Source organism: Amblyraja radiata, unplaced genomic scaffold (assembly GCF_010909765.2).
Source record: "Amblyraja radiata isolate CabotCenter1 unplaced genomic scaffold, sAmbRad1.1.pri scaffold_1115_ctg1, whole genome shotgun sequence".
Lineage (NCBI taxonomy): Eukaryota > Metazoa > Chordata > Chondrichthyes > Rajiformes > Rajidae > Amblyraja > Amblyraja radiata.
This window is the reverse complement of record NW_022630297.1, coordinates 3,023-26,579: the sequence shown is the minus strand read 5'-3', so window position 1 is coordinate 26,579 and position 23,557 is coordinate 3,023. Positions and strand designations below refer to the sequence as shown.

The 23,557-nt window shown below is 52.2% G+C and overlaps 2 protein-coding genes across 2 annotated transcripts; one reads left to right on the top strand and one right to left on the bottom strand.

Annotated features, from left to right (window-relative positions):
- Positions 1-11: 11 nt before the first annotated feature.
- LOC116969756 (testis specific 10 interacting protein) lies at positions 12-14,244 on the bottom strand. Its single transcript, XM_033016540.1, has 6 exons — positions 14,041-14,244; positions 12,255-12,382; positions 5,289-5,825; positions 2,034-2,201; positions 692-791; positions 12-179 (listed from the first exon to the last, which is right to left on the bottom strand). Exons 1-6 carry the CDS (start codon positions 14,242-14,244, stop codon positions 15-17), a joined length of 1,302 nt encoding a protein of 433 aa, XP_032872431.1. The 3' UTR covers positions 12-14.
- A 3,473-nt stretch (positions 14,245-17,717) lies between these two features.
- On the top strand, positions 17,718-23,197 carry LOC116969757 (N-acetyllactosaminide beta-1,3-N-acetylglucosaminyltransferase 2-like). Its single transcript, XM_033016541.1, has 3 exons — positions 17,718-17,853; positions 21,519-22,283; positions 22,800-23,197. The coding sequence occupies exons 1-3, from the start codon at positions 17,718-17,720 to the stop codon at positions 23,195-23,197; spliced, it is 1,299 nt and encodes a 432-aa protein (XP_032872432.1).
- The last annotated feature ends 360 nt before the right edge of the window (positions 23,198-23,557 follow it).

Here is a 23,557-nt window from a genome sequence, read left to right as displayed (position 1 = left end):
ACCGCTGGCGTCACTCACCGGCCGCAGTCCTCCGGCGGGCTCTCCAGGTGAACGTGCCTGGGTCGGCCGGCCGTTGTCGCGGCTCCCACGGCGCTCAGCTTCAGCACCAGCCCCTCGTCCAGCTGCTGCCGCTCCAGCACCCTGGTGAACAGGCGGTCGATGGTGCTGCGGATGTTGTTCTGTGGAAGGGGTCGGTGGGACACCACGTCACCAAACGTCAATCCCGCCGCGCCAGAGACCCGGGTTCCATCCCGACCAAGGGTGCGCTGTCTGTACGGAGTTTGTACGTTCTCCCCGTGACCTGCGTGGGCTTTCTCCGGGAGGAATGGCGCTGGGAGGCAGCAACTCCACCACAGTCCCACACAGTCTTAGAATAAAGGGGAGGTCGTTTAAGATGGAGGTGAGAAAAAACGTTTTCACCCAGAGAGTTGTGAATTTGTGGAATTCCCTGCCACAGAGGGCAGTGGAGGCCAAGTCACTGGATGGATTTAAGAGAGAGTTAGATAGAGCTCTAGGGGCTAGTGGAGCCAAGAGATATGGGGAGAAGGCAGGCACGGGTTATTGATTGGGGACGATCAGCCATGATCACAAGGAATGGTGGCGCTGGCTCGAAGGACCGAATGGCCTCCTGCACCTATTTTCTATGTTTCAAATGTTGTCATTGATACCACAAGTAAACTTTGACCCTCACCTGTATGACCTGTTCAAACAGGAAAGGTGTCCTGGCCACCCGATCCTTCATCTCCTGGAGGTCAGCCTGGTACTGGGCAGCCTGCTCGCGGCTACAGCTCCTGGTCAAGGGGGAGGTGGGTGGGTGGGAGGGGGGAGGAAGGGGGAGAGTCACATAGTGATACAGCGTGGAAACAGGCCCTTCGGCACAACTTGCCCACACCGGCCAACATGTCCCAGCTACACTAGTCCCACCTGCCTGCGCTTGGTCCACACTCACACACCACACACCAACACACACACACCGCCATACGCACACACACACACACACCCATACCCACTCACTCACACACACACACACACTCACAGACCCACACACACCCATACACACACACACACACACATATTCACAGACCCACACGCACTCACAGACCCACACACACACCCATACACACACACACGCACTCACACACACACGCCAAACCTGTCCTATCCATGTGTCTGAAGAACATTCTCCACCCGTTCCTTCTCTCCAGAGATGCTGCCTGTCCCACTGAGTTACTCCGGCATTTTGTGTCTATCTTCGGTTTAAACCAGCACCTGCAGTTCCTTCTTATGCACTATCCATGTGCCTGTCTAACGGTTTCTTAAACGTTGGGATAGTCCCAGCCTCAACTACCTCCTCTGGCAGCTCGTTCCATACACCCAGCTGTGTGAAGAAGTTACCCTTCGGATTCCTATTAAATCTTTCCCCCTTCAGCTTCTAAAGAGATGGTTCACCAGACTGAATCCTGGGATGGCAGGACTTTCATATGAAGAAAGACTGGATAGACTTGGCTTGTACTCGCTAGAATTTAGAAGATTGAGGGGGGATCTTATAGAAACTTACAACATTCTTAAGGGGTTGGACAGGCTAGATGCAGGAAGATTGTTCCCGATGTTGGGGAAGTCCAGAACAAGGAGTCGCACAGTTTAAGGATAAGGGGAAAGTCTTTTAGGACCGAGATGAGAATTTTTTTTTCAGACAGAGAGTGGTGAATCTGTGGAATTCTCTGCCACAGAAAGTAGTTGAGGCCACAGTTCATTGGCTATATTTAAGAGGGAGTTAGATGTGGCCCTTGTGGCTAAAGGGATCAGGGGGTATGGAGAGAAGGCAGGTACAGGATACTGAGTTGGATGATCAGCCATGATCATATTGAATGGCGGTGTAGGCTCGAAGGGCAGAATGGCCTCTACTCCTGCACCTATTTTGTATGTTTCTATGAGACCCCCTCTTCCCTCACTCTGTTCCCCGGTGCCCTCTCTCCCCCTGCCCCCGGTGCTGCCCATGCTGCCGTTTCCGTGGCGACGGCTCCGCCGCTCACCGCAGGCTCTGCAGCCGGCTCCGGGCCTGGTCCTTGCGGCACCACTCCATCTCATGCAGGCACATGCGGGCGGCGATGTGCCTCTCCAGCGCCCTCCGCTTCAGCCTCTCGTTCACCAGCCTCCTCTTCTCCATCTGCTCCTTCCTCTCCTTCTCCAAGATGTTCTTCCTGCACGCAAGCCCCCCCCCCCCCCCCCGAGGGAACGGATTAGTCCGAGCAACATGTCAGCGGGTAGAGCTGCTGCCTCGCAGCGCCAGAGACCCGGGTCTCCAAATTTGAGGAAGGACATTCTTGCTATTGAGGGAGTGCAGCGTAGGTTCACCAGGTTAATTCCCGGGATGGCGGGACTGTCATATGATGAAAGAATGGGTCGACTGGGCTTGTATTCACTGGAATTTAGAAGGATGAGAGGATATCTTATAGAAACATATAAAATTCTTAAAGAGTTGGAGAGGCTGGAGGCAGGAAACATGTTCCCGATGTTGGGGGAGTCCAGAACCAGGGGCCACACAGTTTAAGAATAAGGGGTGAGCCATTTAGCATGGAGATGAGGAAACACTTTTTCTCACAGAGAGTTGTGAGTCTGTGGAATTTTCTGCCTCGGAGGCCGGTGGAGGCCGGTTCTCTGGATGCTTTCAAATAGTGAACTAGATAGGGCTCTTAAAGATAGCAGAGTCAGGGGATATGGGGAGAAGGCAGGAACTGATTGGGGATGGTACACAAAATTGCTGGGGAAACTCAGCGGGTGCAGCAGCATCTATGGAGCGAAGGAAATAGGCGACGTTTCGGGCCGAAACCCTTCTTCAGACTCTGATGGCCATGTGAGTCACAGGTGAACTGATTGGGGATGATCAGCCATGATCACATTGAATGGCAGTGCTGGCTCGAAGGCAGCCAATCAGATGGCGGTTGCTACCCGGGATCGGCCAATGGGATTCGCGATGGGAGGCGGGACCACAATCATTGATCCAACCGACCAATCAGGTAGCGGTTGCTATGCGGGGTCGACCAATGGGATAAATGGGCTCGGCAGGCGGGAGATAATTGACGGGTGGTGGAGCCAATTGGAGGCGGGACCACCGTAATTAGCGCAACCGACCAATCAGGCGGCGGTTGCTTTGCGGAGCCGACCAATGGGATAAATGGGCGCGGCGGGCGGGAGATAATTGACGGGTGGTGGAGCCAATTGGAGGCGGGACCACCGTAATTAACGCAACCGACCAATCAGGCGGCGGTTGCTATGCGGAGCCGACCAATGGGATAAATGTGTTCAAAAGGGAACTGCAGATGCTGGAATATCGAAGGTACACAAAATTGCTGGGGAAACTCAGCGGGTGCAGCAGCATCTATGGAGCGAAGGAAATAGGCGACGTTTCGGGCCGAAACCCTTCTTCAGACTGATGGGGGGGGGAAAGAAAGAAGGAAAAGGGGAGGGGGAGGAGGAGCCCGAGGGCGGGCGGATGGGAGGGTGGGAGGAGACAGCTAGAGGGTTAAGGAAGGGGAGGAGACAGCAAGGGCTAGCCAAATTGGGAGAATTCAATGTTAATGCCATAAGGACGCAAGGTCCCCAGACGTAATATGAGGTGCTGTTCCTCCAATTTCCGCTGTTGCTCACTCTGGCAATGGAGGAGACCCAGGACAGAGAGGTCGGATTGGGAATGGGAGGGGGAGTTGAAGTGCTGAGCCACCGGGAGGTCAGGTAGGTTATTGCGGACTGAGCGGAGGTGTTCGGCGAAATGATCGCCCAACCTACGCTTGGTCTCACCGATGTAAATCAGCTGACATCTAGAGCAGCGGATGCAGTAGATGAGGTTGGAGGAGATACAGGTGAACCTTTGTCGCACCTGGAACGACTGCTTGGGACCTTGAATGGAGTCGAGGGGGGAGGTGAAGGGACAGGTGTTGCATTTCTTGCGGTTGCAACGGAAAATGCCCGGGGAGGGGGTGGTGCGGGAGGGAAGGGAAGAATTGACGAGGGAGTTGCGGAGGGAGCGGTCTTTGCGGAAGGCAGACATGGGGGGAGATGGGAAGATGTGGCGAGTGGTGGGGTCACGTTGGAGGTGGCGGAAATGGCGGAGGATTATGTGTTGTATTTGCCGGCTGGTGGGGTGAAAGGTGAGGACCAGAGGGACTCTGCCCTTGTTGCGTGTGCGGGGATGGGGAGAGAGAGCAGTGTTACGGGGTATGGATGAGACCCTGGTGTGAGCCTCATCTATGGTGGCGGAGGGGAATCCCCGTTCCCTGAAGAACGAGGACATTTCCGATGCCCTGGTATGAAATGTCTCATCCTGGGAACAGATGCAGCGTAGGCGGAGGAATTGGGAGTAGGGGATGGAGTCTTTACAGGGGGCAGGGTGGGAAGACGTGTAGTCCAGATAGCCATGTGAGTCAGTGGGTTTGTAATGTATGTCGGTCAGGAGTCTGTCCCCTGCGATGGAGATGGTGAGGTCAAGGAATGGTAGGGAAGTGTCGGAAATCGTCCAGGTATATTGGAGTGCCGGATGGAAGTTGGTGGTGAATCTCCCATCTCCCCCCATCAATTCAGCTTGTTTATTTATGTATTGTATTTATTTACCTTTCCTGGACATCAGTGGAGCTGCACACTAAATCTCGTTGCACTGACGTGCAATGACAATAAAAGATATATTATTATTATTATTAAGTGAATGAAGTCAGTCAGTTGTGTGTAGGTGCAGGAGGTGGCACCAAAGCAGTCGTCAATGTTGATAAATGCACGCGGCGGGAGGGAGATAATTGACGGGTGGTGGAGCCAATTGGAGGCGGGACCACCGTAATTAACGCAGCCGACCAATCAGGTAGCGGTTGCTATGCGGGGCCGACCAATGGGATAAATGGATGGCGGCGGGTGGCAGATAATTGACGGGTGGTGGAACCAATTGGAGGCGGGAACACCGTAATTAACGCAACTGACCAATCAGGCGGCGGTTGCTATGCGGAGCCGACCAATGGGATAAATGGGCTCGGCGGACGGGAGATAATTGACGGGTGGTGGAGCCAAGACCACCGTAATTAACGCAACCGACCAATCAGGCGGCGGTTGCTATGCGGGGCCGACCAATGGGATAAATGGGTGGCGGCGGGCGGGATAATTGACGGGCGGTGGAGCCAATTGGCAGCGCGATTGGAGGCGGGACCACCGTAATTAACGCAACCGACCAATCAGGCGGCGGTTGCTATGCGGGACCGGCCAATGGGAAAACCGAGGGAGTGGAGGGCGGGATCAGCGGCGTTTACCTGATCCGCTCATGGCGCTGCTCCACCAGTTTGGTCGCCTTCACCTCGTAGTCACTCGCCGCCCTCCTATGCCGCAGGCCCGAGTCCCCGTCCGCCTGGCCTGTGCCCGCAGCCCAGCCCAGGGCCGCGCGGTACTGCTCGACGAAGCGCTGGTAGGCGGCGACAGCGGGCGGACATGGCCTCCTTCTCCTCCCCCTCCTCCCGCTCGACAGCCGCTCCGTTACCCTGGCGACCGCCGCGTCATCGCCGGGCGCCGAGAATGACGCGACCGCGGCGGCGTCGTCATCAGCGGGCGCCGAGGGGCCCGTTGCCCTGGCGACCGGGCCGACTAGGCCGCGGCGGGCGGCACCGGCCTCGATTTTGCGGCCGCCGGGCGCGGTGCGAGGCCGCCGTCGGGCCGGCCGGCAGCCCCAGTCCTCCTCCTCGGCCGCCCTGTGTTGCTGCGGCGGCCCGGCGGCCGAGCGGACCCGCGGGGCGTAGCGATCGACCGAGAAGCCGTCCCACATGGAGCCGGGGCCGAGGCCGGGCCCGCTGCCCCTGGCGGACAAGCAACAAGGTTACTTTACTTTTATTAATTTATTGAACATGTTAATAAATACAAACACAAATAAACTTGTAAAAGCAATTAAAAAAATTAAAAAAAACACAAAGGAAAACAAACAAATAAGTAACTCAAATAATACAAATAATAAGAAGAAATTCTGCTCTTATTTTCTATACATTTTCATGGAAAAACAAAATAATGGGAACAAATGGACCCAAAATCTGTTGAACAGTCCACAAACAAGAAATAACCAAACAGAAATGAAAATCACTGGTAGACAAAAGTGCTGGGGAAACTCAGCGGGTGCAGCAGCATCTATGGAGCAAAGGAAATAGGCAACGTTTCGGGGTTAATCCCTTGGGAAATAGGCAACGTTTCGGGGTTAATCCCTTGGGAAATAGGCAACGTTTCGGGGTTAATCCCTTGGGAAATAGGCAACGTTTCGGGGTTAATCCCTCGGGAAATAGGCAACGTTTCGGGGTTAATCCCTCGGGAAATAGGCAACGTTTCGGGGTTAATCCCTCGGGAAATAGGCAACGTTTCGGGGTTAATCCCTTGGGAAATAGGCAACGTTTCCGGGTTAATCCCTTGGGAAATAGGCAACGTTTCGGGGTTAATCCCTTGGGAAATAGGCAACGTTTCGGGGTTAATCCCTCGGGAAATAGGCAACGTTTCCGGGGTTAATCCCTTGGGAAATAGGCAACGTTTCGGGGTTAATCCCTTGGGAAATAGGCAACGTTTCGGGGTTAATCCCTTGGGAAATAGGCAACGTTTCGGGCCGAAACCCTTCTTCATGAAAATCACTGGTCCAGCTCCTACTTCTTCTATGTAGTTTTTTTTGGCGGTTGGCAAACAACTTTTTAGTGCATCACCGCCACCAACTAGTATGGAGTGTGGATCAAATAATATTATAACTTATATACTAATAACCTATATCTTTCCGAACAAATTGGTTACCCTGAGAAAAAGCAATAGGATTTGATAGCACTTATATGAATTCTTTTGTAAAATATCTATTAAATCAAATTGTACTTTTTCTTTTCTGAATCGTTCACTCATTTGTCTTCTTTCTTCCTTATACCTCTCACAATGTATAATGACATGCTCTATTGTCTCTTCTTGCCCACAGTATTCACATCTACCTGTATTATGCTTGCCTATTATAAAAGGTGTACTGTTCAGACCAGTGTGTCCAAATCTGATTCTTGAAATGACTGTCTCCTCTTTTCTGTTTTTTCCTGCACATCTCATTTCTTCCACTTTCCTCTGGACTCTGTAGAACCACCGTCCTTTCCGCTCTTCCTCCCATTGCTTTTGCCATCTTTCCTTCAGTCTTTGCTTAATAATGTCTTTGATTTCAGTTTTACCTATGTTAATACTTAAATCAATCTTACTTCTTTTTGTTACCTCTTTTGCTACCTTATCTGCCATTTAGTTTCCTCTAATGCCAATGTGTGCTGGTACCCATAGAAATATGACTGTAAGCCCCATCATTTGAATTCTGAATAGTGTTTGTTGTATTTCAATCAAAATGTCTGGTCTACTGTCTGAATGGCTGTGCTGTAAACTCTTTATTGCTAAACTTGAACACTGGTCCAGCTCATAACCATTCAATCTTTTGTTTCTGAAGAGTGTTTTTAGTGTTTATAGAGTCTTACATTTTTTCAGCTCATCATGGCAGTTATTCCAGAGACTAACACCCTTTGCTGTTTTGCATTAGTTCTTATTGCCGGTTTTTCGAATATATAGGTTCCTCTCAGGTTGCGTTTGCTTTCTATCCGTTGGTCAGTGGCACATAGACTACAAAACCCAAACCAATTAGGAGCAGACGAGGGCATTCGATCCAATTTGAGATACCAGCTACCAAGACAGATGTGTACAGATGTATATGTGTAAATGCCAGTGCCCCTTTAATATAAAGGTCTGTGCCTCGTGATCGAGAGCAGGTGACCTTGGAGAAGTGTCCACGGGTGGGGCAGAATAAATCATACTTACAAGATGTCGGACGTGTTTTCCTTCTGCTTGTGCTAGTCACAACAGGGCCTTACGTGGTCTCAAACATTACATACAGCAATTCATTCTTCCCCCTCACAATTAAAGTAGCAATGTTACAAAATGTTGAGATTTAAAAAATCTAATTTATCCCATCAGATAAAGCACAAAAAGAAGTTTAATTTGATACCTAATTCACTTACATATCATCAGTATTAAAAAAGTTATGGCCATTTTCATACTCGGAAATTGGCATCCTGTTCCCTATAGGGAGGTTTCACGGCAGTCGGGTCACGACCCATGGCCCGTACTGTTGCTACGCTACTCCAAGTGGAGTACACGCGATGAACTGCAGGTAGGCACTTTTTTTAGAATTAGATTAGATTCCTTTATTGTCATTCAGACCTTTCGGTCTGAACGAAATTATGTTGCCTGCAGTCATACACAGAACCAATCAAAACAAAACATACAATAAACACAAATTAAACATCCACCACAGTGAGTTCACCAAGCACATCCTCACTGTGATGGAGGCAAAGTCTTAGTCTCTGTCTCTACCCTCCTTGTTCTCCCTCTGCCATTTTTTCCAGCGTAGTGGGCCCGTTAAAACCCGCTGAAATTGTCCATTTCTGCGCTGTAAATAATTATGGAAATCGGGATAAGCGTGAGAGACATTTAGCCTGCTTCAGGATTCCAAAAGTGAGGAGAAATGACGGTAGATAGAAGCGAGAGCTGAAGGGACAACAACAGCCAAAGTGCTTGGCGAACAATGGCCGTTTGCTCACTGCATTTCATCAACAGTAAGTCATTATTTGTGTTTTTTCTTGATTCCTTTGTCATCTAAAAACTTTCAGAAGTGATAAATCTGGCTGTAATTTTTTTTAATCGCCCATGGTTCCCGTGGGCTTTTACATACAAAATGAAAACGCATCTGAAGAAAAATTTACAGCCAGATTTATCGCTTCTGAGAATTTTTAGATACCAAAGGAATCAAGAAAAAACACAAATAATGCCTTACTTGATGAAATGCAGTGATCAAACACGATAATTCCCAATATTGTCAATGTTTACCAAGCACTTTAGCTGCTGTAGTCCCTTCAGTTCTCGCTTCTCTATACCTTCATTTCGCTTCACGTTTGGAATTCTGAAGTTGGGTACATGTCGCTCACACTTACCCCGACTCCCACAATTTTTTTCAGCGCAAAAATTCAACATTTTGGCTGTTTTTAACAGGTAGGAAAGTACGCGTTTCTAGCATTAATAACATATACCGGAAGTGACGGATGTCTTCCAGTTGGATTTAGCGGCTCTGTGCGTCGAGCCCTATGACCCAGTGACCTTTCGTGCAACCTCCCTATAGATTACAAAACCTACACCAAACTCAAACCAATTAGGAGCAATGTTACAAAATTTTGAGATTTTAAAAATCAAGTCTTTCATTTATCCCATCAGATAAAGCACAAAAAGAAGTTTAATTTGACACCTAATTCACTTTCATATCTTCAGTATTAAAAAAGTTATGGCCATTTTCATACCCGGAAATTAGCATCTTGTTCCCTATTGCTTTTTCATTGACTTAACACAAAAGCTGTGATCGAGAACATTTAAAGGCCGATAACTTTCTTAAGATTTAAGAGAACTGAAAGAAATTTTCAGTTATTATAGATTGAAGCATTCTGAAACAAATATGAAACAATCCTACTTGGATGACCTGAAATTAAAGCATATAATTAGTTAGTTACCCAATTGTAGCTAATTCCAAAATTCAATTACTAGATCTAAATATCTATCCATTTCTTAAGAAAAGGTTAACATTTTTAAATAGCCTAAGTGTCCAAATAACATTCACACAAGAATTCACAATATAACCTGATTTTTAAATCTAATTGTCATGAATTTATAGGCCAAAAGGAAGGAATTTAGTGTTCAATTGCTGTAAATTAATGGCCATTTAAATCAGCTTGCGAGTGGGATTCTGTGGAACGCGCTGGTTTAGAACGCTGCCATTGCGGTGAATTTGTACCCCATGTCGGCATGAAAGATACTGCCAGTTCAGATGGGCCCCCAAGTCAGCTGCTCGCAACATTAAAATTTTGTATAAAGGGATCTTAAGAAGCCCTTTTTAATGTAAAAATAAACAACCTACCTTGCCTTGTCCCCTACATGAGATCCGTCCCGTTGTCGGGGTTCGCGGCTTTAGAGGATGATTTTTAATCTACTATAACAATTAAATAACCCAATTTAGTTTAAAAATACCTGCAGCGAACGGATTTCGCAGCGATTTTTCGTCAGCAACTAAGTAGGCTGAACAACATCGATTTCAACAGCCTAGAGAAAATCGCGTTTTAAACCCGCCCCCCTCTCAAAGGCGCCAAAGACGCACAAACGGGCAGAGGCAGAACTGCAGTGCCGCTGAAGGTAAGTTTTGCAACATACCTAATTAAAGCATGGAATAATCTTCACCCTACCATAGTTACCCAACCAGATGCAACTACATTTAAGGTAGCTCTCTCTTCCCAAAAACCCTTTCTGGCTTAAGTCCTCCCTCCACCACCTCCAGTTTAAATTCCATTTGGAATATTTTGGAGGACCAAGAAACCAAGAACCAAGAATGTATAGAGCACGAAGGAGCTGCAGTTGTATTTTTAGTTTAGATTAGATTCGTTTTCTAATCTAATCGAAACGCTTTCTACGTCGTAATCTGCAAAAATGCACCCAAAGAAGTTAAGATCCGAGCATATAATAACCTGGTGTGCCCACGTGGTGAATATTGCTGTTCCGTGTGGGATACATATATGTATGACTGCAAGGCACGAAATTTCGTTCAGACCGAAAGGTCTGAATGACAATAAAGGATAATTCAATTCAATTCAAGAACGGAAAGTTATGAGTTATTTCTTTGTTCTGTATTACTTCAATAAATCACTAAAACATTAATCAAGACGTCTGGAAGATTCATCTTTGCTGTCTTATGTGTGTGGTGAGTGTGTTGGGCCTCCGAATCATCGCCGATAATTAATGGCTATCGAAGTTGGACTTTGAGAACGTTGCAAAAACTGCCATCATGGAAAAGGGTTCAGAGAAAATTTACGAGGATGTTGCCAGGACTAGAGGGTGTGAGCTACAGGGAAAGGTTGAGCAGGCTGGGACTCTATTCCCTGGAGCGCAGGAGGATGAGGGGTGATCTTATAGAGGTGTATAAAATCATGAGAGGAATAGATCGGGTAGATGCACAGAGTCTCTCGCCCGGAGTAGGAAAACTGAGGACCAGACCACATAGGTTTAAGGTGATGGGGAAAAGATTTAATAGGAATCTGAGGGGTAACTTCTTCACACAAAGGGTGGTGGATGTATGGAACGAGCTGCCAGAGGAGGTAGTTGAGGCACGGACTATCGCAACGTTTGAGAAACAGTTAGGCAGGTACATGGATAGGACAGGTTTGGAGGGATATGGGCCAAACACGGTGTGGGCAAGTTGGGCTGAAGGGCTGGTTTCCACACTGCATCACTCTATCACTCCGCGCTGGCTGCCCTGGGCAGCTGCAGGAAAGTCACTTCCTCTCCGCTTTCCTATATCTCTCGTTTCCCTCCCCTTCCCTTCTCCCCTCTTCCATTCCCCCCTCTCCCTTTCCCCTTCCCAGACTGGTTAGGGATAAGGGAAACGAGAGATATTAAGATATATATATCTTTTGTTTCCCTTATCCCTAACCAGTCTGAAGAAGGGTCTCGGCCCGAAACGTCACCCGTTCCTTCTCTCAAGAGATGCTGCCTGTCCCACTGAGTTACTCCAGCTTTTTGTCTATCAAACAGCTAACAATGTTTCCTTTATCATCGCATATCTTTCCATCCATTTGTTCTATAATCGGCTACATCACCGTCTATATCGCTCGTCTCCCTTTCCCGTGACTTTTCAGTCTGAAGAAAAGGCTCTGGTCCCGAAACGTCGCCCGTTCCTTCTCTCCAGAGATGCTGCCCGTCCCGCTGAGTGAAGGGCCTGTCCCACTTGCATGCGTTTGGCGCGACCAAACGTGGTCGCTTGAGGCGTACGGGCACCGTATGGCCGCACGAGGCCGGTCCCACTAAGAAGCGCGGAGTTGTGCGGGGCTGGTCCCGACATCGCGTGGGGCTCCGAAGATCTGACAGTGTCCGAAATCTTTGCGCGCCAACGGCCTGTCGGCACGCAGGCGCATTGCGGTCGTACGCAGCTTCTTGACGGCGTATGCAGCGTCACCGCCCGACGCCATGCGACGCCCAAATTCAGTCGGCCCGCCTCCTGCCCAGCTGATTGGTAAGTATGACGCAAATGACGTCACGCGCGAACTTAGCGCGTACGTAGCATGTACTCCGCTTCCGTTTGGTCGCGCCAAACGCATGCAAGTGGGACAGGCCCCTTGACTCCAGCGCTTTGCGTCTGTCGTCTCTCTACTCACCAGTCGCTGCTTCTGGCCGCCGGAGCCCCTCTGCCACCTCTCTGAAGGCCGGCTCCGTCGCTGGACCGCTCCCCGCGGACGCCCACCGTCGAGACTTGGACCCTGATCTCCTCGTTCTCCCTGCCCGACTATGAAAAAGACGGGACGACAGTAACAAACAGGGCACCGTGTCCAATCCGAGGTACTGCACAGGATTGGATAACAATGGAATTTAACACAGAGGAACGTGAGATGTTCCATTTTGGGAGCACAAACATGGGCAGAACTACCTGGAGACATAGAAAATAGGTGCAGGAGGAGGCCATTCGGCCCTTCGAGCCAGCACCACAATTCATTGTGATCATGGCTGATCATCCCCTATTAATAACCCGTGTCTGCCTTCTCCCCATATCCCTTGATTCCCCTAGAGCTTGAGCCCCTAGAGCTCTATCTAACTCTCTCTTAAATCCATCCAGTAACTTGGCCTCCACTGCCCTCTGTGGCAGGAAATTCCATAAATTCACAACTCTCTGGGAGAAAATGTTTTTTTCTCACCTCAGTCTTAAATCACCTCCCCTTTATTCTAAGACTGTGTGGCCCCCGGTTCTGGACTCGCCCAACATTGGGAACATTTTCCCTGCATCTAGCTTGTCCAGTCCTTTTATTCCACAGGGAACGGCCGGGCCCTGGGGAGTGTCGTAGAGCATAGGGATCTGGGAGTGCAGGCTCGTAGTTCATTAAAGGGGGCATCACAGATGGATAGGGTGGTCAAGAAGTCGTGTTGCAGTTGTATAAGACGTTGGTGAGGCCGCATTAGAGCATTGCGTTCAGTTCTGGGCGCTGTGTTATGGAGTTGTTGTGAGTCTGTGGAATTCACACAGAGAGTTGTGACTGTGGAATTTTCTGCCTCAGAGGGCGGTGGAGGCCAGTTCTCTGGATACTTTCGAGAGAGAGCTAGATAGGGCTCTTAAAGATAGCGGAGTCCGGGGATATGGGGAGAAGGCAGGAACGGGGTACTGGTTGGGGATGATCAGCCATGATCACATTGAATGGCGGTGCTGGCTCGAAGGACCAAATGGCCTACTCCTGCACCTATTGTCTATTGTTTATTGAAAGATGTTGTCAAGCGTGAAAGGGTGTAGAGAAGATTTATGACGATGTTGCCAGGACTCGAGGGCCTGAGCTGTAGGGAGATGTTGAGCAGGCTAGAACTGTATTCCTTGAAGCGCAGGAGGATGAGGGATGATCTTATAGATGTGCTTCCCTCTCAATCCCGTTCTCCGGCCTTCTCCCCACAACCCCTGACTAGTCAAGAATCTGTTAATATCTGCATTGTGGACAATTTGCTACAAGGCCCTCAATGGGCTTGCCCCCACCTACATTAAAAGCCTTCTCACCCACCACTCCACCTCCAGGCCCCTCAGATCGGCCGACTTGGGGCTGCTGAATATCCCACGGTCTAGGCTTAAGCTCAGGGGCGATCGACCGCGCCTTTGCGGTTGCAGCCCTTAGACTGTGGAACAGCAGCATCCCCCTTCCCATCAGAACGAACAGCCCCCTCCATCGACTCCTTTAAGTCGAGACTAAAAACTCATCTCTACTCCCAAGCCTTTCTTGACGTCCTCTGAGCGAGGGTTATATGTATGTAGTGATGTTTGTATTTAATCCATTAACCTCTGTTGTTTGTTATACTATTTCTTATACCAATCTAAAGCACTTTGGCCAACGAGAGTTGTTTTTTAAATGTGCTATATAAATAAAAGTGACTTGACAATTCCCCGGGTATATTTGCTTCGGAGAGACCCACCTGGAAGGCTAGACGGAGCATGGATTCCAGGTAGCAGGTCAGCTCGGAGTAGAGGGCAGCGGCGGTGGAGAGCCGGCCTGGCGTTGGCCTCCCGCGATCACCAGGGGCCGGGTAGGGGCAGGGGCAGCAGGCCAGGCCGGGGCCCAGGCAGGGACAGCAGACTAGGCCGGGCCTGGGCCCAGGCCTCACACAGCTGCTCGTCATCGCCGCCTGTCTGTGCGGGGGCCACATGCGTGTGCGTGTGGGGCGGCAGAGACGGGGGGCTCTCTCAAAGGGTATCCCCCCCCCCCCTATAATCCGAGACCACCCAGCCAGGCCAATGGACAACATCCACCTCCTTTGTTACATCAGTGGCTGGTGGGGTGGGGGTGGGGGGGATATAGAGAGAGACAGATGTAGAGGGTGAGAAAGATAGAGAGAGATAGTGGGATAGAGAGAAAGAGAGAGATAGAGATAACGAGGGAGAAAGAATGATGGAGAGAGAAAGAGAGAGAGAGATAACGAGAAGGAGAGAAACCTTTACGCAGGTTATAGGAATCAAGAACCAGAGGGCATAGGTTTAATGTCGAAGGGGCAAGATTTAATACAGACCCAGAGGGGCAACTTTTTCCACACCGAGGGTGGTGGATGTACGGTATGTGCTGCCAGAGGAGGTAGTTCGGGCAGGTGCGGTAACACCATTTAAAGGACACTGTTTAAAATATATTGAAAAAATAAAACAAAATCTGCGTGTATACATTCAAGTGTGATACTCAGATAGACACAAAATGCTGGAGTAACTCAGCAGGAGAGGCGGCATCTCTGGAGAGAAGGAATGGGTCGAGACCCTTCTTCAGTCCGATCAGACAGTGTCAGACTCAGTACTGGTCGCACCAATAGACAATGGGTGCAGGAGTAGGCCATTTGTCCTTTCGAGCCAGCACCGCCATTCAATGTGATCATGGCTGATCATCCCCAATCAGTAGGTACACAAACTTGCTGGAGGAACTCAGCGGGTGCAGCAGCATCTATGGAGCGAAGGAAATAGGCGACGTTTCGGGCCGAAACCCTTCTTCAGACTGATGGGGGGTGGGGAAAGAAAGAAGGAAAAAGGGAGGAGGAGGAGCCCGAGGGCGGGCGGATGGGAGGGTGGGAGGAGACAGCTAGAGGGTGAAGGAAGGGGAGGGGACAGCACAGGCTAGCCAAATTGGGGGAACTCAATGTTGATGCCATAAGGGCGCAAGGACCCCAGACGGAATATGAGGTGCTGTTCCTCCAATTTCCGCTGTTGCTCACTCTGGCAATGGAGGAGACCCAGGACAGAGAGGTCGGATTGGGAATGGGAGGGGGAGTTGAAGTGCTGAGCCACCGGGAGGTCAAGTAGGTTAAGGCGGACTGAGCGGAGGTGTTCGGCGAAACGGTCGCCCAACCTACGCTTGGTCTCACCGATGTAAATAAGCTGACATCTAGAGCAGCGGATGCAGTAGATGAGGTTGGAGGAGATACAGGTGAACCTTTGTCGCACCTGGAACGACTGCTTGGGACCTTGAATGGAGTCGAGGGGGGAGGTGAAGGGACAGGTGTTGCATTTCTTGCGGTTGCAACGGAAAGTGCCCGGGGAGGGGGTGGTGCGGGAGGGAAGGGAAGAATTGACGAGGGAGTTGCGGAGGGAGCGGTCTTTGCGGAAGGCAGACATGGGGGGAGATGGGAAGATGTGGCGAGTGGTGGGGTCACGTTGGAGGTGGCGGAAATGGCGGAGGATTATGTGTTGTATTTGCCGGCTGGTGGGGTGAAAGGTGAGGACCAGAGGGACTCTGCCCTTGTTGCGTGTGCGGGGATGGGGAGAGAGAGCAGTGTTGCGGGGTATGGATGAGACCCTGGTGTGAGCCTCATCTATGGTGGCGGAGGGGAATCCCCGTTCCCTGAAGAACGAGGACATTTCCGATGCCCTGGTATGAAATGTCTCATCCTGGGAACAGATGCGGCGTAGGCGGAGGAATTGGGAGTAGGGGATGGAGTCTTTACAGGGGGCAGGGTGGGAAGACGTGTAGTCCAGATAGTCATGTGAGTCAGTGGGTTTGTAATGTATGTCGGTCAGGAGTCTGTCCCCTGCGATGGAGATGGTGAGGTCAAGGAATGGTAGGGAAGTGTCGGAAATCGTCCAGGTGTATTGGAGTGCCGGATGGAAGTTGGTGGTGAAGTGGATGAAGTCAGTCAGTTGTGTGTGGGTGCAGGAGGTGGCACCAAAGCAGTCGTCAATCAGTACCCTGTTCCTGCCTTTTCCCCATATCCCTTGACTCTGCTATTTTTAAGAGCCCTATCTAGCTCTCTCTTGAAAGCATCCAGAGAACCGGCCTCCACCGCCCTCTGAGGCAGAGAATTCCACAGACTCACAACTCTCTGTGTGAAAAAGTGTTTCCTCATCTCTGTTCTAAATGGCTCACCCCTTATTCTTAAACTGTGTGTGACCCCTGGTTCTGGACTCCCCCAACATCGGGAACATGTTTCCTGCCTCTAGCGTGCCCAAACCCTTAATGATCTTATATGTTTCAATAAGATCCCCTCTCACCCCTTCTAAACTCCAGAGTGTACAAGCCCAGCCGCTCCATTCTCTCAGCATATGACAGTCCCGCCATTCCGGGAATTAACCTTGTAAACCTACGCTGCACTCCCTCAATAGCAAGACTGTCCTTCCCCAAATTAGGGGACCAAAACTGCACACCACACTCCAGGTGTGGACTCAGTGGGCCGAAGGGCCTGTTTCCGCATTGCATCTCTAAACTGAGACTGAGACCTCCTCCCAGAGACTGTCTGGCATTCATGGAACCAGACGGGAAAGGAACAGGCCCTTCGGCCCACCGAGTCCATGCCGGCAATTTCTAAAAAAACGAAATGTTTCGGAAGGAACCGCAGGTGCTGGTTTACACCGAAGACAGACACAAAAAAGCTGGAGTCACTCAGCGGGACAGGCAGCATCTCTGGCGAAAAGCAATAGGTGACATTTGAGGTCGAGACCCTTCTTCAGACTCATGACCCTTCGACCAGAAACGTCGCCGAATCTGAAGACCGGTCTCGACCCTTCTTTCAAGAGTGAGTTAGATTTAGCTCACAGGGGTAAGGGAATCAAGGGATATGGGGAGAAAGCAGGAACGGGAGAGACTGATTCTGGATGATCAGCCATGATCATATTGAATGGTGGTGCTGGCTCGAAGGGCGGAATGGCCCGCTCTGAATGGCACCTGTTTTCTATGTTTCTATGACCTGAAACGTCGCCTATTCCTCTAACGCGGGATAGTTAGCCCGAAACGTCACCCATTCCTTCTCTCCAGAGATGCTGCCTGTCCCGCTGAGTTACTCCAGCATTTTGGGTCTTAAAGACTAACTAAATGGGACCAGCTTAGGATGGGGATTCTGGGTCAGCATGGACGAGTTGGGCCGAAAGGCCTCGTTTCGCGCCGTGTGACAATATAATGCTGGTGTTGAGGTTTTCCTCTCCTCCTGAGAGCGCGGTCTGTCCTTGAGGGGACGGATCAGGAGGGGGGGGGGGGGGGATTGAAATTGACACAAACTGCTGGGGTAAGTCGGCGGGTCAGTCAGCATGTCTGGAGAACATTGACGGGGGGTAGTTTCGGGTTGGAGGCCCTTCTTCAGGCATCGGGTCCTGGTGCGGCGTGGACCTCCCGCCCGGTGGGTGCGCCATGGGGCTGCCAGCCTACGCCAGGTGGCAAGGCCTGGGCCTGTTGCCAACTCGCACCAGCAATCCCCAGACTCCCAACTCACCCCCTCTCCCTCCACTCCACTCCTCCTCCTCCGTCCCACCTCCGTGCGTTACAGGTAAGGCCCAGGTTGTTGGAGACCAACCCCCCCCCCCTCCCCCCACGATCACTCTGCCCTGCTCCCCCCTCCTTTCCTCCCACTCCTTCTGCCCTCCTGTCCTCTCCCGTCTCCCCATTCCCTCCCTCGTCTTCCTATCCCTTCCCTGCCCTCCTCCATCTCTCTCCCCCCTCCTTCCCTCTGTCCCTCTACTCACTCCTGCCCTCCCGCCGACTCTCCCCTCTCTCCCTTCTCCCCTTCACTTCTCCCCTCTCCCCTCTTCTCTTCTCCCCTTCCCTTCATCCCTCCCCTTCTCTCCTCTTCCCCTCTTCTCCCCTCTTCCCCTCTTCTCCCCTTCCCTTCTCCCCTCTCTCCTCTTCTCCTCTCCCCCTCTCTCCCCTCGTCCAATCTCCCCCTCCCCTTCCCTTTCTCCGGCCTCTTTCCCTCTTCTCACCCTTCCTTCCATTCCTCTCAAGATCCCTTCTCCGAGCCTTCCTCTTCCCGCTCTACCCTCTCCCTTCCCTCTCCTCTCCGCTCTTCCCTCTTCTCTCCCACTTCCCTTCCCCTTCTTTACCCTCCCCGATCTTCCCTTCTCCTTCCTTATTCCATTATTGCTCACGATCTCCCCCTTCCGTATCCCTTCTGTCCCTTACTTACCCTCTCCTCTCTCTCCAGTTTGACCTCCGCCCTCGCCCCATCCCCTCTTCTCTTACTCCATCCCTCTTCCCTTCCCTTCTCCCCTCTCCCCTTCCCTCCTTCCTCGTGTCATCTGCTCTCTTCTCTGCGCTCTCCTCCAGGGAGAGGAGAAGGGGGTGGGGGTGTGGATGGGAGGAGGTGGGGAGGGATAGAGGAGAGAGGAGAGGGGCAGAAGGAGAAAGGCTGTGGAGGGGACGGAGGGGGGAGGCTGGGAAGAGGAGAGGAGGTAGAGGGGAGAGGTGGTGGGAAGGGATGGAGAGGAGAGAGGTACGGGGGGCGTTGGGGAGGGTAGTAGGAAAGAGGATCTGATTTCTGCTCATCTGGTCTTGAACACACTCCAGACTCCAAAGTTTCCCAACGGAAGAAGAATTTCCTTGTAATTCGTTTACCAGAACGATGCCTGGATTAGGCTGTTTAGACAATAGACACTAGGTGCAGGAGTAGGCCATTCGGCCCTTCGAGCCAGCACCGCCATTCAATGTGATCATGGCTGATCATCCCCAATCAGAACCCCTCTCCCCATATCCCTTGACTCTGCTGTCTTTAAGAGCCCTATCTAGCTCTCTCTTGAAAGCCTCCAGAGAATTGGCCTCCACCGCCTTCTGACGCAGAGAATTGAACAGATTCACAACTCTCTGTGTGAATAAGTTTTTCCTCATCTCCGTTCTACTCCTTATTCATAACATCAGAGGTTGCCAGGAGACACGATTGTTAAGGGCTTGGACACGCTAGAGGCAGGAAACATGTTCCCGATGTTGGGGGAGTCCAGAACCAGGGGCCACACAGTTTAAGAATAAGGAGTAAGCTATTTTGAACGGAGACGAGGAAACACTTTTTCTCACAGAGAGTGGTGAGTCTGTGAAATTCTCTGCCTCAGCGGGCGGTGGAGGCCGGTTCTCTGGATGCTTTCAAGAGAGAGCTAGATAGGGCTCTTAAAAATAGCAGAGTCAGGGGATATGGGGAGAAGGCAGGAACGGGATACTGATTGGGGATGATCAGCCATGATCACATTGAATAGCGGTGCTGGCTCGAAGGGTAGAATGGCCTACTCCTGCACCTATTGTCTATTGTCTATTGAGACCTGATAGAAGTATGCAAAATGATGAGCGGGGTACCTCTAAACTAAACTATACTAATGCAGGGACAGTCCAGTGGTTAGTGAGGGAGAACCAAGTGGAGGAGAGGAGGGGGGCGCTCAATCCAGGGGATGGGAGAGAGAATCCAGTGGATTGGGAAATCCAGTGCAGGGAGGGTGGAGTAGTGTTTAGTTTAATTTAGAGATACAGCGCGGAAACAGGCCCTTCGGCCCACCGGGTCCGCTCCGGCCAGCGATCCCCGCACACTAACGCTATCCTACACCCACTAGGGACAATTTTTACATTTACACCAAAGCCAATTAACCTACAAACCCGCACGTCTTTGGAGTGTGGGAGGAAACCGAAGATCTCGGAGAAAAACCACGCAGGTCACGGGGGGAGAGCGTGCACAAACTCCGTACAGACAGCGCCCGTAGTCGGGATCGAACCCGGGTCTCTCTGGAACGCTTCGCCCCAGAGCAGAATTAGTTTAATTCAGAGATACAGCGCGGAAACAGGCCCACTGGGTCCGCGCCGACCAGCGATCCCCGGAAACTAACACTACCCTACACCCACTAGGGACTATTTTTTACATCTACCAAGCCAATGAACCTACAAACATAGAAACATAGACAATAGGTGCAGGAGTAGAGGCCATTCGGCCCTTCGAGCCTGCACCGCCATTCAATATGATCATGGCTGATCATCCAACTCAGTATCCTGTACCTGCCTTCTCTCCATACCCCCTGATCCCTTTAGCCACAAGGGCCACATCTAACTCCCTCTTAAATATACCCAATGAACTGTGGCCTCAACTACCTTCTGTGGCAGAGAATTCCACAGATTCACCACTCTCTGTGTGTGAAAAATGGTTTCCTCATCTCGGCCCTAAACGATTTCCCTCTTATCCTTAAACTGTGTGACCCCTAGTTCTGGACTTCCCCAACATCGGGAATAATCTTCCTGCATCTAGCCTGTCCAACCCCTTAAGAATTTTGTAAGTTTCTATAAGATTCCCCCTCAATCTTCTAAATTCTAGCGAGTACAAGCCGAGTCTATCCAGTCTTTCTTCATATGAAAGTCCTGCCATCCCAGGAATCAGTCTGGTGAACCTTCTCTGTACTCCCTCTATGGCAAGAATGTATTTTCTCAGATTAGGAGACCAAAACTGTATGCAATACTCCAGGTGTGGTCTCACCAAGACCCTGTACAACTGCAGTAGAACCTCCCTGCTCCTATACTCAAATCCTTTTGCTATGAATGCTAACATACCATTCACTTTCTTCACTGCCTGCTGCACCTGCATGCCTACTTTCAATGACTGGTGTACCATGACACCCAGGTCTCGTTGCATCTCCCCTTTTCCTAATCGGCCACCATTCCGATAAGTCTACTTTCCTGTTTTTGCCACCAAAGTGGATAACCTCACATTTATCCACATTATATTGCATCTGCCATGCATTTGCCCACTCACCCAGCCTATCCAAGTCACCTTGCAGCCTCCTAGCATCCTCCTCACAACTAACAGCTAAACCTGCACCTCTTTGGAGTGTGGGAGGAAACTGAAGATCTCGGAGAAAACCCACGCAGGTCACGGGGAGAACGTGCACAAACTCCGTTACAGCCAGCGCCCGTAGTCGGGATGGAACCCGGGTCTCCGGCGCTGCATTCGCTGTAAGGCGGGAACTCTACCGCTGCGCCACCATGACCGCCACTAGAATATTCGAGTGGAGGATCCAGTGGGGGGAGGGGGCTGATCCAGAGAAGGGGGAGGGCGGAGGGGTGGGGGAATGCAGTGGAGAGCAGGAGGAGATGGTGGGTGGAGGGGTGGAATCGAGGGGACAGCAGGAGAAGGGTGGGGATACAGTGGTAGATACCCCCCCCCCCTCACGTCCCGTCCCCTTCCCTCCGCAGGTGACCCCCCTCCCCCAAAAACCCGGATGCGGCGGAAGTTGTGGCGTTGTGCGGCCAGCGGCCTGCTGGTTGCCGCGGCGATGGGCCTGTGGATCCTGCAACAGCCTAGGCCGCAGGCTCTGCTCCGGGCCTCGGCCTTCTGGAGGGCCCCGTGCCCGCTGCAGTCCCTGTGGAACCGGGAGTTGGCTCTGATGCACGGGCAGCGGCTACGACGCCGGGGGCTGGCCAGGAGCACAGGCTCGGGCCCTCGTTGCAGGCCCGACACCACGGTGGAGACCAGCGTCGTGGACTTCCAGCTCCTGCCGCCCCTGATGCAGGACTTCCTTCGGTACCGCCGCTGCCGGAGTTTCCCGGTGGTGCTGGAGCCCCGCGGGGTGTGCGGGCCAGGCCCCGGGCCCTCCCCCCGCCTGCTCCTGGCTGTCAAGAGCCAGGTCTCCAACTTCGCCCGTCGCCAGGCCATCCGGCAGTCGTGGGGAGGCCTGGGCCGCTCAGCGGGCGTGGGCCTGGTCTTCCTGCTGGGACAGCAGGAGGAGGTCGACGGGCACCCCAGGCTTCAGGGCCTGCTGGATTGCGAGAGGCGTAGCCACGGCGACCTGCTCCAGTGGGGCTTCCGCGACACCTTCCTCAACCTGACACTGAAGGAGGTCCTCTTCCTACCCTGGCTCGCCCGACGCTGCCCCTCCGCCCGCTTCATCTTCAAGGGCGACGACGACATCTTCGTCAACACTGAGGGGCTGCTGGGGTTCCTCACCCTGCTGGAGCAAGGCCTGGGACTCAAGCCGGGCCTACCGCAGGAGGCAGGCCTGAAACCCGGCCTACAACAGAGGGCAGGCCCGAAGCTGGGCCTACAACAGGGCCCAGGCCTGAAACCCGGCCAAGAACAGAAGGCAGGCCGTAAACCTGGCCTACAACAGGGCCCACGTCTGAAACCGGGCCTACAACAAAAGTCAGGCCTGAAACAGGGCCTACAACAGGGACCAGGCCTAAAACCAAACCATTTACAGGAGTCGGGCCTAAAACTGGAGTCAGCCTTGAAATTGGGCCTAGAACAGGCTCCAGGTGTAAAAAAGGGCCTACAACAGCAGACAGGCTTGAAACAGGGCCTAAACCATGACTTAGGCCGAAAGCAGGGCCTACAACAGGGGTTAGACCTGAAACCCGGCCTACAACAGGACTCAGGCTGGAAACAGGGCCTACAAAAGGACGCAGGCCAGAAACAGGGCCTACAACGGGACTCGGGCCTGGAACAGGCCCCGGGCCTAGGACAGGTTACAATCCGAGTCCACGATCTCTTCCTGGGCGACACCATCGAGGATGGGCGGCCCTGCCGAGACGCCGAGATCAAGTACTACGTGCCGGGAGCTTTCTACAGCGGCCTGTACCCGGCGTACGCGGGCGGGGCGGGCGTGCTGTACACGGCCCACCTGGCCCGCCGTCTGGAGAGGGCCTCGAGGTCCCTGCCCCTCTTCCCCATCGACGACGTCTTCGTGGGCATGTGCCTGCGCAGCCTTGGCCTGGCCCCCACCCCCCACCCCGACTTCTACAGCTTCGGCATCAACGACAGCCAACACTGGGACCCCTGCGCCTACCACCGGCTCCTCATGGTACACCCCAGGAGCCCGCACGAGAACCTGCTCATCTGGGGGATGCTGCACAGTGGAGACCTCTGCTGTGACTGAGGGGGGTGGGGAGGGGGAGGTGAGGGGGGGGGGGGAGGCGAGGTGCTGGCATGAAGGGGGACGCTGGGCTGGGGGGATACTGGACAGAAGAGGGGAACACAGGGCTGAAGGATACAGGAGCGGGGGTCACAGAACAAGGAGACACAAAGCAGGGAGACACAGAAGGGCTGGGGGGGGGGAGGGGGACACTGGGCAGAGTGGGACAGAGCATGGGAGACACAAAGCATAGGGACACCGAGCACGCTGACCAACATGTACCCTCTACACTGGCTCCAAGGGACAGGAGTCCCAGCCTGCTCAACTTCTCCCTTTAGCTCCGACCCCATTAGTTACTCCAGCACTTTGTGTCCTGTTTCCCCC

What these genes read in the sequence shown, in the direction of transcription:
- LOC116969756 (XM_033016540.1), bottom strand. Translation starts at nt 14,244, where the DNA reads ATGACGAGCAGCTGTGTGAGGCCTGGGCCCAGGCCCGGCCTAGTCTGC. An exon ending in GCGGCCAGAAGCAGCGACTG is followed by an intron (nt 5,826 to 12,254) that starts GTGAGTAGAGAG and finishes CTTGTCCGCCAG; the next exon opens with GGGCAGCGGGCCCGGCCTCG. An exon ending in TGTTTGAACAGGTCATACAG is followed by an intron (nt 180 to 691) that starts GTGAGGGTCAAA and finishes CCCCTTCCACAG; the next exon opens with AACAACATCCGCAGCACCAT.
- LOC116969757 (XM_033016541.1), top strand. Translation starts at nt 17,718, where the DNA reads ATGGGGCTGCCAGCCTACGCCAGGTGGCAAGGCCTGGGCCTGTTGCCA. An exon ending in CCCACCTCCGTGCGTTACAG is followed by an intron (nt 17,854 to 21,518) that starts GTAAGGCCCAGG and finishes TTCCCTCCGCAG; the next exon opens with GTGACCCCCCTCCCCCAAAA. An exon ending in CCTCACCCTGCTGGAGCAAG is followed by an intron (nt 22,284 to 22,799) that starts GCCTGGGACTCA and finishes TTACAATCCGAG; the next exon opens with TCCACGATCTCTTCCTGGGC.